At 45.2% G+C, this 12,533-nt stretch overlaps 2 protein-coding genes across 6 annotated transcripts in view; one reads left to right on the forward strand and one right to left on the reverse strand.

The window, feature by feature from the left end:
* arhgap21b (Rho GTPase activating protein 21b) overlaps positions 1 to 5,618 on the forward strand; it is a 50,766-nt gene extending 45,148 nt beyond the window's left edge. For both annotated transcript variants that reach the window (XM_066680639.1, XM_066680640.1), the window contains 2 exons: positions 1,363 to 1,394; positions 2,631 to 5,618. In XM_066680639.1, the coding sequence (XP_066536736.1) occupies positions 1,363 to 1,394; positions 2,631 to 4,121 (1,523 nt within the window). In that variant the 3' untranslated portion in view covers positions 4,122 to 5,618. The remainder of the gene's footprint in view (positions 1 to 1,362; positions 1,395 to 2,630) is intronic.
* Positions 5,619 to 6,217: 599 nt separating this feature from the next.
* The window catches only part of dpp6b (dipeptidyl-peptidase 6b), a 109,215-nt gene continuing 102,899 nt past the window's right edge, over positions 6,218 to 12,533 (reverse strand). For all 4 annotated transcript variants that reach the window (XM_066680780.1, XM_066680779.1, XM_066680781.1 and 1 more), the window contains exons 22-26: positions 11,352 to 11,469; positions 10,900 to 10,958; positions 10,205 to 10,277; positions 10,040 to 10,113; positions 6,218 to 9,365 (exon numbers count right to left, since the gene is read on the reverse strand). In XM_066680780.1, coding sequence (XP_066536877.1) covers positions 9,216 to 9,365; positions 10,040 to 10,113; positions 10,205 to 10,277; positions 10,900 to 10,958; positions 11,352 to 11,469 — 474 coding nt within the window. In that variant the 3' untranslated portion in view covers positions 6,218 to 9,215. The remainder of the gene's footprint in view (positions 9,366 to 10,039; positions 10,114 to 10,204; positions 10,278 to 10,899; positions 10,959 to 11,351; positions 11,470 to 12,533) is intronic.

Below are 12,533 nucleotides of genomic sequence, written 5' to 3' on the forward strand. Positions count from 1 at the left end.
TGAGGGTTTGGTGTGTGCTCCTACCCTCCTCCAAAAGTTACATAGTGCAGTTTCTGTGGTGCCAAGTCCAGAGTAGCAGCGACAGAGACTCTGTTCTCAGCGGAGCATCACAATGATTTTGAAGCTGTTATTAAGGGTAAAAGTACTACCTAATGTTGCTTTAAATGCATATTTCAAATGTAATAGACAATTACTTTTTGCTTTATCCTCTGAAGTCTGTGGAAATATAACACATTTTTGCTTTTAACATCAACAAAATGCCCTTTCACCAGGGGCGCTCAAGCTTTTGCTCTCACAAAAAACGGCACACCATTCTGCAGCATTACGAACGGAGAGTGAGCAATGGGGGCTTTGTTTGGGGTTCTGGAGAAACCCGTATAAAGGACACTGTTCCTCCCCTGCAGTTGCCTCATTAGCCCCTATCTGCCCTCCTCTCATATCTGCCCCTTTGTTGTTACCCCACCCATAAATCGCTCAGTGCTTCAGTCCGTCTTGCATCACCACAGTCAGACACACCCAGGCATTTACTGTACGTTAGAAATGACTAGATTAGGATCACCCACTATTATCAACACAAAAATAGAAGCCATGGCGCCCCCTACACTTCCTGTAGTGTAGTGCAGTTTGTCGGAATGGCTGCATGTATTGTAGATACATTATAAGCATGAATAATTTTCATATATACTTTGGAGGACATTTTATACACATTTATTTATATGTATTGACAACAAACGATTTAGTTTATAAAAGATTTAGTTCACTAATATTCACAGCTTAACTCAGCTTAGCTTTCTGTTGGTGTCCAACACTGTCCAGCTTTAACGTTAGTCATTATCTGTGTACCATTTGTAAAGGGATTATTTTTTTAAATCCTTATTTAAACCACGCTATCCTCGTTAGTCCCATCGCACATGAATTAAAACTTGGTTGCAGCTCCCACTCGCTTTCTCTGTGAAGATGTGTCTCCTCGCCTTGGTGGTGTCTTTACGTTGGGAAAGAATGCCTTTTCGTGAGTGTGTATGAGTGTTTGTGAGATATCTGAATGGCCGTTGACATGCCGTGTCTGTGGGAATGTGTGCATGAGCGGCTTCCCGTCTTGGTGCAGCTGCCGGGGTCATCCTCCTGTCATCTCTCATCCCTCGATCTCCCCTGAACTCCCTCCATCTCTGTCTCTCTCTGTGTGTGATCGCTTTACTGCATCGCCCACATCTCTCTTCTAATCTCCTCATCTGTTTGTGCTCTTCTTGTTGTCTGAGGTTTGTGACGTTATCTCCTTCCGCTGCTGTTTTGGGTTCACTGCAGTTCCCCTTTAATACCTCTTCTCTTATTTTATTTTATTTTTTTTATCCTTTTTCTCAACAGATTCAACCACCAGTGACTCTGCTAAATCAAAGGTGAGTACCTGATAACACAGACATCTCCAGCATCTTGTGTTACTCACATGGAAAAAAGAGTCTAGTCTACTTTTCAGTGTTTGTGCCGAAGTCTGTCACTGGATCAGAGCAGTCTTCACTATCTTCATAATTTCCATGAGTCTCAGCAACACTCAAAATGGTCTTGATCCACTTAGCTCTGTGGTTCCCAATTCAGGCTCGAAAAAGGAGATGAAACGGGAGGGAGAGAGAGAGAGGTGGAATAGTAAGAGTGAGAGTTAGTTATGATATTTAATGCATATTTCAGTGTAAATAGAATGTAATCTACTACGAGTAGCAACGCTGTGTTTACATCACTACATAAAACAGCTAATCTGTCACTAGACTCTGTAAAAAGAGTGAATTATGGGAGGAATTTGTGGCCACATTTGATTAATTATTGTTAAAAAAAAGTACATCTAATAACATTAATATGTGTGTAAAGTATAACAAGATGTAAGTCACTATACGTAGAAAGATACATGTATGTACACACACGTGCGAGTTCAAATAGAATGTAGTGAATATATAGTGTATTGATATACAGTGGAACCTCTACTAACGAACGCCTATACTAACGAACTTTCCAAGATACGAACCGGGCATTTGAATATTTTTTGCCTCCACCAGCGAACCGCGACTCTAGAAACGAACCCAAGGCTTCAACGTAGCAATATGTAACCACTTAAAACTTTTTTCTTTTTTATTCCTGTTACCACTGTATTTCTGTTTTATTTTTAGTAATGCTACATGTATTTTTTTTTTTTTTACTAATTTGAGAGTGTTGTAAACATATATCAGTGCAAAAAGGGTGACTTTCGGGGTGGGGGCTGGAACGGAATAATCACTTTTCCATTATTTTAAATGGGGAAAATTGACTTGAGAAACTAACTTTTCCACTTACGAACCGGGTCACGGAACGGATCAAGTTCGTAGGTAGAGGTTCCACTGTATACAGAATATAGATGATTAATGTACTATAGTGTACAGTGTGCACACATTATTTATTCATATTGCACAGGTATACACTGTATGAATAACAGTTATAAATGAGTCTAGTGTATACAGTATGTGGGTGGTGTATGGGGCAGTTGCTGCAGCTCTACTTGGAGCCAGGGAACCTCTAAAACTTGCAGAACCAGGAATGAGAACCACTGATTTAGCTAGATCCAGTATCCCTTGACTGTTCTTTGCTCACACGTTCTTCTGGTTCTACAGCAGGGCTCCTGGGGGTCTGGTAAGGACCAGTATAGCAAAGAGATGCTGCGCTCTTCCATCTTTGCCAGCCGCAAGCGCAAAAAACCCAAGGACAAGTCTCAGCTGAGCAGCTCAGACGACGACCTTGACGCCTTGTTCTCCAAGAAAGAGCTCCAGGAAGAAGGCAACTCGAACTGGCCCGCAGACGACCAGGCTGAGGAGACTGAGAGCGAAGCTGGGGTTGGTGTCCCACTCAAAGGGTCTGAGGACGTGGAACAAAGCAAAAGACAGAGCACTGTGGATGTTTCCAGTGAGCAGCAGCTTCCAACCTTGACCCCGCAGTTGATCACAAAACCCAGTGAATCTCCCAGACTGAACTACCGCGCTCAGGTGGCTCGTCAGAACTCCCTCTCGGATCCCACTTCCAACTACGACGAAGGTTGTGTCTCGGACTTGGGGACGTTGAACAGCACCAGTTCCCAGGCTTCAGTTCCCAGGGTCAGGCAGGGCAGGATCCCTGGACACTGGGCAGAGAACCCAGGAGCAGCAGCAGAAGTGTGTTCAATCACCTCAGATTACTCCACAACTTCCTCAATGACCTTCCTGACCGGGGTGGAGTCAAGCACATTGAGCCCGGAGGTTCGCTCGGTGGCCGAGAGCCGGGGAGACGACGCAGACGATGAGAGGAGCGAACTGATCAGCGAGGGAAGGAACATGGAGACAGACAGCGAGAGTGACCTCTCCGTTTTTGCGTCTGGCCGAGAGAGTGTTACTGTGGAAGAGGGCAGGGCCACGCCTATGCAGGAAGCCCCAAGCCTCATCGCATCCCATCGAATCATAGCATGCGATACCCTCTCCCGAAAGAGAGGCAGCCGGCAGAAAACAGACAGCGAGTCTTCGACCGACCGCAGCGAGAGAGAATCCGTACGGTTGTCCAGATTGCTGGAGCCGGCCAAAAACAAAACAAGTGGCAGCCCAAATCTGTCGAGGAGCGAGTCCGAGAGGGAGAAATCCGAGTCCGTCTGGCGCCTCAAGATCACAGACAGGCTCAAATGCCGCCTGCGATCGTCCGCAGACGACATGTTCGGGGTCGGATCCCAGCGAACGAGATCGCCCGAGACCCGCAGCAAGAGGAAAACCAACATCCGGCGGCGCCACACCATGGGTGGCCAAAGGGACTTTGCAGAGCTTTCCGTCATCGGCGGCTGGCAAGGCAGCGAAGGAGCCGAGCTCTCGGCCATGGATCGCCTGAAACCCAAGTGCAGCTCCCAGGATTTCTCCATCACAGACTGGATTGTGCGAGAGCGCACTCGAGCTAGCAACCCTGAGGTCAGCCTGGACACGCTGGACATGTTTTCCGGCGGGCCCTCGCGCTCCTCTTCCTCCTCCTCCAACCCGCTGCAGTTTCTGAACGGAGATGTGGCGTCCTCTCAGAGCAAAGGCCTCGACGCCCACCCTCACAAACTCTCAGGAGCCCAGGTGGTGCGCTCCCGTTTCTATCAGTATCTGTGACAGCGAGTGGGTGAACATGGGAGGGCTCTGAAGGTCTTTGCTACTGAATGTCTGAAGTTGTGGATGTTTCTTAGGACTTTGAGAAGGTGCCTGCTGATGGGTATCTGAGAGAGAGAGAGAGAGAGTGAGAGAGAGAGTACTTTTTTATATGTGATTTAAGTGGAGAATTAAACGGTACGGACGCGGCTCTGACAGATGGGAGGAGACGAGCGACCACACCTTTCACACGTTCGCTCTCTCCTGCTGACTGCCAGGTCCGCTCTGCTTATTTCCCTCTCATTAAACCAGTTTTCTTATTGACCAAAGGTCACACGGTGAAGAGAAACGGCTCTCGCGTTAGACCTGGTGAACCCCCGGCGCTGCTGGACGAAAGCACAGGCCACATTTCGACAGGAGTTGAGGTGAGAGAGGGTAGAGTCGAGTACAGGAGGAGAGGTAGGTCACTGTAGGGTTGTGTAGGACGTTGAACAGACAGGTTCTTAGTGTCTTTTATTTTTAAAGTATTTGCTAGGATTTTATTGCAAGTGTAAGGAGGTCTTCTCAGTCGTGATTGGTCCTTCTGTAACCAAAATGAAGAATGTATTTTATCTGCTTGCTGTAACACTTAAAGCGTACTTGCGAGTGTCTTTATTTTTAGTGTATATAGACCCCTCTTCCTTCTCCTTTTACTTGAAATGGTTCCCTCCCTCTACCCCACTTTTCAGCCTGGTTTATTTCAGACCGCTGCGTGTGCCGTGTCGTGGGATAGTGTGTGTTTTTTATTATTTGAGACGGTGCATGGCAGGAGCCAAACTCTCTTCATGACGACGAAATCAATTCGTTTTCCATTTCCTAACGAACGAGAACTGGACGCCTCTCTGATGCAATATGAAGCGTAGCCTGTGTGTTGTCGTAATGACCAATATTCCAGCAAAAAATAACACAGAATAAGGAGAGGTTGAAAGTTTGAGATAAACTTGGATTCTCTGATGAATGAATTCCCCTCATGAATTTACGAACGTGCCATAACTTCAGACCTACTGTGAAAAGACCTGGATTACAGACGGAGGGAAGGCATCACACAAGAAGCAAGCTTCCTTACATTTCCTTTCGGCATTCCACCTTGTTTTTAACACATCTTTTGTTCCCGTTTTTCTACGTTTTGATCTTTCCATTTTGCGATTGGTGTTTTACCCCGACTTGAATTTTAAATATTCCTGTATAGTGCATAACTTAAGTGTACATATCTCCTCCGATGTCTCAGCGGCGTCCTTCCTCTCGTCCCGTTTCTTTCTGTAAGTATTGTACAATACAGGCATGTAGATAGGTGACGTCTGGGAAAGGGGGGCTGTGAACTGGACCATGATCAATCATCTCTGGGGGCACGCACTGTGTCCCCTGTGTGTGGGAGAGAAATAAAAAAAGAAATGCTTCCTTGACTGTTTGTATCATCCTGTGTCCTCTCCAGAAAGTGGAGGGACATTCACCAAACACTGGAAAATAAAATACTTTGTCTGACCCAGAGTCCGTGTGTGGCCGTCCGTTACTTCAGTTGCAAAGCTGTGTTCTGCTTCATCTCACTTTATTTACTTTATTTCATGGGTAAAATAAATCTGCAGCAGTTTCACATCCATTAGGAACCCACAGTATTTTGAGAAGTATATTGTGGCACTTTTAAACAGCACTAGGAAAGATTTGGTATTTTTGCCTGAGCTCCTGGTACAGTTGTAGAGTGGAACTCATTTTTACAGCACTGTCCTGAAGGATAAGGAGGGCGAGATGAAGGTGGGGTGGTTTCCTACCCTCCTCCAGAAGTTACATAGTGCAGTTTCTGCAGTGCGGAGCCTAGAGTAGTAGCAACTGAGGCTTTATACTCCCTATTACAGCTCTTTGAAGCTGTAATTTTAGGGTTAAAATACCACCTAGTGTTGCTTTAAAGCAGAAAACGTATTTGTTGAACAAGATCCAGCACATCATACTTTTGCCCAAATTTCAGTGTCATCACTGGTAGAGCTGACCCTTTTTCACCACTAGGTGGCAGAGGAGCTCCACAGGGCTTGTGCTCAGGTAAGTGTTGTGTTTTCTGTCCTTCTCCATTAAAGAGAGTGCACAGGCAAAAATAACAACCCCAGACCAAGCTTTCAAAATGCTTTATGTACAAGGTACACACAGTAGGGACTGAGACAGGTTCGTAATTTACACATCTGTACATCTGCAGACAAGACGAGTTTGTTTTTTTCTTTTATTTCTCTCACGACGTAACATTAAGGTGGAACCACGTAAGGACATTCAAGCTGTCAGACGTTTACAACACTTAGATCTAAGAGTCCAAATAAAAGAAGAACGTAAAAGTAAAAAGCAGCTTACTCGCTAGCATGCCGAATTAAAGCGTGAAAGAAAATCTGTACAAAATGTGCCTCGAGGACCGTTTGGACGTAATCACAGCCGCTAACACGAAATAATACATAGAATTGAGGGGAAAACCAACTGTAAGAGCGGTACCTGATGACGTTAAGCTAGAGTATGAGTACAGATGTCCTCCTCTGCTGAAATGGGACTGGAACACCACTAGCGAGTTTGGATAAAGATGATAAAGATGATTAAAGATGATTAAAGGTGCCCTGGCAGGGTTTCTGACGTGTTTCTCAGTGTTCAGCGCTCTCCACAATGTAAAAATCTATTGTCTCCAAGTTATTTTAAATTCTTAAACACTTCACAAACAACCCCATCGTGTACAGCTTTACTTCAGTAAGGCACAGTGACTAAAGTAATAACAATAACCTCCGCTGTCCTCAGTTGTATGGATTAATCAGAATAAAGTTTAAAAGAAGAAACCGCCATTTTTCTACCCCCCGCCCATTCGCCAACCAACAAAACACTATGGACCGGCCCCCGGCTGCTCGTGGGCTGCGTGTTACTACATATCGATTTGAAGCTACCTTACTGCAACAGATACTTTATCCACGTTACCAGAAAAAGACAAATGAAGAGGTTCAATGTTGGATTTCCTCTAAATCCAAACTAAAGGACCTTTTTAATGAGCTCAGAAACAGAACATAGACACGCTGAGCTGTGACTAACGGTGGTAGAGGGTAGCGTCCTCTTTTCCGATACTGTAAATAGACACCCCTTGTAAAAGGCGACCTCAGCTACTTGGGGTGCTCTGGAGAGCCATGCAGAGGCTAGAGAGGTATAAGCCACCCCCCCCCCCCCGGTTTTGGGATGTGTCGCAGTAAAACCATGTTCTCTGGACTGATGGAGCACCGTCCACCACTAACAGGATCAGCTGGAGTGAGGTTGGCGATGCTGAATTTGGGACTGCCATTAAATCCTCACAGCAGTGTATCAACATAGTGTAAAAGCTGCCCAGAAAAAAATGAGACACTTTTACACTGCATGGTACCTACACTACTCATCTTTTCTGCTTCTCCACCAGGTAAATCTCGTCCTGGTCCTGGAAACGGGACGGTACTTGTGGGAGCGGAAAACCAACCAGTGACCAACAGAGTAGAGTCCAGTAGAGTAGGGACCATGCAGTGGAAAAGCACCATTTAAGACTCTTCCTCCAGTGACACTGAGGTGTCCAGACACTTCTGGCCATTTGGTGTGTCCCTATATTGTGCTAGTGTCCTTCATCACTGCTTGCCTTGAGACACCATCATAAGGGGAAGAAACGTTCTGTTCACTTCTTTGGCCTCGTCCCAGACAGCACTGTCTGTCGCAAAGGGTCCCATTTGTCATTGTAGAGAACAGGGCACTCACTTCTGTCCTTCATGATGCAGACTGCAATAATGTGATGTGGCAACGGCCCCCTGGGTAAAACTGAGATTCAGATGTGGAGGGGTTTGTTTACAGTGGTGTCCATCAAAGCTGAGATGTTCAGACGTGAGATAAAGGAGTTGTCAACCAACAACCTGTAGCCCACATCGTTTAGAATGTGACTGTTTAACATTTTAAGTCCAACTCATGAGATAAAGGATCAACCATTTTCATAGACTCTTAGTGAACCAGCTTATGCTCCATAGAGTGGGTCTCGCTGCATGTTTGAAACGGGTTTAGGACAGAATCCTGTACACATCTAGGCCACTAGGTCAGTGTAACACCTGTTTTATAACTTTAAGACGAATAAGTGCCACAAATGACTGACAGCTCCTTTAACTTGTCACTGAGCAGTGTATAAGCCAAGTACCCTTGACGTCTTCATAGTGTGCACTTGGTGGAGGACTGTTATTGTGCGATTTGGGATGAGGCCGTTTTTCCCACTGCTTTCTCCTTTAAAATCCTTGTAGGTGAAGGGCTCAGGTCTATGCAGACGTCCAGAACCGACCCATCTGAGACGGAGATGACGATGAGGGAGGTTTTGGGAGACAGTTTGCATATCGGGCTGTAAGCTGGCCTACGCTTGGCTCTGAGAGAATGTGGGTGTGTGCGCGCTGCAAAAATTACCTTAAGTAAAATCATCTAAAATGTAGTGAGTATGCTTTATATTTCATTATGAGACGAAATCCTGGATATTTTAAGATTTATAACCCATTTCTTTTCCGTTTTTCTTATTAAGTGATTTTATTTAGAGTGTGCGAGATGAAGTCACCTGTTCAGTGCATGTTCACATCAGTGTGTGAATCTGGAGGCCATCAACCCACACACTGAAACAAGAACCCAGTCAGTTTTCTGTGTGCTCTAAGTCAGAGAACACAAGATAAAATGAGCAGCTCTGGTTCTGCTCCGCTTCTGACGTCAAGTGCAGAGGCTTTAGAATGGCCCCGCCCCCTCGTCTGAGTCTGTCCAATCAAAACACTGGACCATAATTTGTGAGAGCACAAAAGACGAGGTTAAATTCAGCAAAACGAACACAACGAGTGCAGAGAAATAAGAGCACTGAGTAAAAACGAAGAAGAAATAGAACCGAGCAAAAACGGCTAAAAAGCAGAGCTCCTCACTGCTGTGCCCTCGGGGTCGGGGTGAACAGCGAGCGGCTCATTATCATTTAAAGGAACAGGAGCTGAAACAGTCTAAGAGTGAGAAATATTAACTACTGACCACATTTAAGATGATTTTACTGAATAAGACTTTTTGCTGCGTGTGTGTGTGTGTCTCTGTCTGTCCAAGGGGAGTTTAACCATCGTCCTCGTTCTCCTGCTCCAGCTCGTCTTCACTCACTATCTCAGGGGGTCTGAAACACGCATCGAAGAAGTTGACGAGCGACTGACTCAGGTGCTGTCTGGAGCCCTCTGAGTGGAGGAAGTGCCCCTCGTCTGGGTAGATCTGGACAGAGAGACAGGAGACGTTATAGAGACTAGTTTCTGCAGAGCTAGGATGTGTATTTTGGACATTTTTAATGAGCCACATCCACTGGATCAGCACACACACAAGGTCCCACTCTTGGCTCCAAACAGGGCTTCCAGATTTTTTCAATGCAGCAGTTATTTCATTTAACTCATCTTTAAACTGCTGTTTAGTTACTTAATTGTTACTTGAATTGTAATTAAAACAAAAACTAAAATTCTCTTTGGTCACAGGCAGCTTCCAACGTTCGCCTCAAAGTAACGATACTCTATGTACGATGCATCAGCCACAAGATTAAAAACATGTGTTACAGCACCCCCTGTTGAAGTTGGGGTGGATATATCGGGCTGTTGGTGAATAGTCAGTTCTTGAAGTTGATGTTGGGTAGCACTGTGATGGTTATAATGTTTTGGTCAGTGACTTGTGGGGTGACCCTGGTGTGCAGGGGTCAGTACTGTCCAAGGCAGTGGTGTTAATCGTGTTTAATCAGTTTATTTTTCGAAGCCTGTGACCACAGAGTGACTCCAAAAATGTAGAAGAGTAAATGGTCTACATCTAAACATTTAATGAGGACAAAGGCGGCCGGGTCAGAGCGTTCAGAGCGTGGGGAAGAGAGCGTCTGTGGAGCCGTGGGGTTTAAACACAGCTCTTACCTGTAACGTGTAGTTGGCCTTTTCGTTTATTAAGTGGGTTATGAACTTTGCCGTGTGCTGGAAGTGGACTTTTTCTGCAGAGAGAAGGATAATGATAATGTTTAGAGCTGATGCTGCACTTCAATTCGTAAAAAAAATACAACAAGGAATCGAAAGTCATGTTACCGTCCGCCGTGGGGTGAATGATGAGGAACTTCTTTTCGTCCAGGTGCCCCGAACGCTGCGCTAAACTCGACATCTGTCAGAAAAACACACTCACGGTAAAGGATCACTGCTGAAGGGGGAAAGGAAGCAGGATACAGTTTTAGACTGAGGGGGGGCTTTGATTTTCTCATTGAAAACAGAGAAGACGGAAGCTCCTAGGGATGGGCACAATGTTTTGATTAATCAGGAAATTATTGGAAATCAATAAGTAAACTAGGATAATCAGTTATACACAAGTTAACTTTCAGCGGTGTCTCGTTCTCATTAAATTATCCTTAACTCAGAGTCTGAACTCTGTACTCCCCCAGGGTTGGATCCTGTCCACCTAGAAACCACAGGCAATCGGCCTCCAAGGAGAAGGACTGGGAATTATTTAATGGTGTGAAAAATCATTAATGAAATATGACAGAAAATATAGGCCCATCCCGAGTATCCACATACAGGTCTACAACAACAGGAAGAATATAGTTCTGTATAGAAATATGTATGATTATAATAATTTATGACTGAATGATGACTTAAAAGAGCAGTATATCTATAGTACAGTAGGAATATATGCATATTTCCACAAAACTAATGTTGCTCCTTCATTTTCCTTTAGAAACTCAGCAGAAACTGTTTATTGGCCATTTAAAGATCTGGAGAGGGGACAGTACCTCGTAGACTCTCTGGTTGGATCGGGGATGTCCTAGATAACGCTCCGAGAACGCTGAGGCTGCAAAAGCAAGAACAGCATTGTGAAAAGACGCAGAATACTGTCAGGAGTAATGTGAGTGTCTGTGCTGAAGGAAAGCGTGTGAAAATTGTAGTTCCACAGATAACTCAGAAAGGTTGCCCAGGTGTGGCTGGATCATTGGGGTGAAACTATGGTATTCCAGGTATTTTCTAGGGGATTTTTCTGTGGTGTTTTAAGTGTTGCTAAGGTGTCCCAGGTGGTTGCTATGGTTCCAATAGAAATCACGGTTTTCATTTACTTTAAAGCAAAGAAGGTTTTTTTGTTTCTTCTAGAAAGGAGTGATTTTGGCGATTCAAGGTTTTGACCTGACAGTGCTGGCCTGTGATTACCACACAGAGACGGGGAGAGTGGACGTGATGGTGATGATGTTACCGTAAAGGCTGAAGTCTGTGATGGGAGAGACCACCGCTCCACATTTAAACTTGACGTCGTATTTGAGGGAAGAGTCTTCAGAGCTGAGCAAAAGACTGGCCAGGTATCCTCCATAAACCTGCAGAACACGGAGAAAACACTAGGGTTTAATACACTTCTGTCTGAGTCAGGACACAAACACACAACCGAATGAAGTCTGACCACCTTCAACAGTTCACAACCTCCCAACTCCCTTTAAAGACGCTATGTATTTTGAACTTTGTATCTCTGCTCTTGTGGTTGTACAGCAGCAGTGTCTGTTGTGTGTAGATCAGTTCACTGGTCAGCTACTACTCTCACACTGCCTCTAGAGTCTCTAGAGAGAGTCTGGTACCCTTCACCGCAAAGGACCAATCACAAGTCTGCTATTCTGGAATGACATGTAGGAGGAGACAGGCTTTGATTCAAGTCGGACCAATACCAGAGCCAGATGTATATACGCAGATGTACAGACAGCCAGTCATCACGCGGCTGGCAAAATTCTAAAAGTGGGGACGTATTAAAGCACTGAAGGTATCAGACTATCCGTCTACTGGGCAGAGTCTTTGGCCGAGTATAGTCTGCTACTGACCACATCACACTGCTTAAATCAGACCTGCAAGGTCAGAAGGATCCCCTTATCCCCAAATAACCTCAGCAGGGGTCAGGTCGGGAGAATCTGAGGAGACTATTTAGGGTAAACCAGTCCACAAGAGCCCCACAGTCAGGGGAGGATTTGCAGAAGATGAACATCTACAGGCAATCATACACAAGCTCCTGATTTAGGAACCGTCCACTGACTCCTCCCATAACATCCAGTGGAGCCAATCAGACACAAGCTCCTGATTTAGGAACCACACGCTGATGACTCCTCCCATGAACATCCATTGGTTTCTAAACTATAACCAATACAGATTGATCCACACAAACCCTTGTGTGTGCAGCATCTGCCGGGAAGTGAACTTTCCTAAACCCCTTGCAGCGTGGTGGCCCGACTGGAGCCCTGTCTACACTCAAATAAAAAATGTCCCCCTCTCTGTGGGGTTATTTTAAACCTGAGCCTGAGCTCAAATTCCTGCCGTCTTCCAGAGTCCAGGCCTGAGTTAATTATTCATCCAGACATTTCTGGACCAGAGGACGCTCCAAATTTAACAGGAAGGTGTC

This window comes from Hoplias malabaricus, chromosome 9, assembly GCF_029633855.1.
Source record: "Hoplias malabaricus isolate fHopMal1 chromosome 9, fHopMal1.hap1, whole genome shotgun sequence".
In the NCBI taxonomy this organism is placed as follows: domain Eukaryota; kingdom Metazoa; phylum Chordata; class Actinopteri; order Characiformes; family Erythrinidae; genus Hoplias; species Hoplias malabaricus.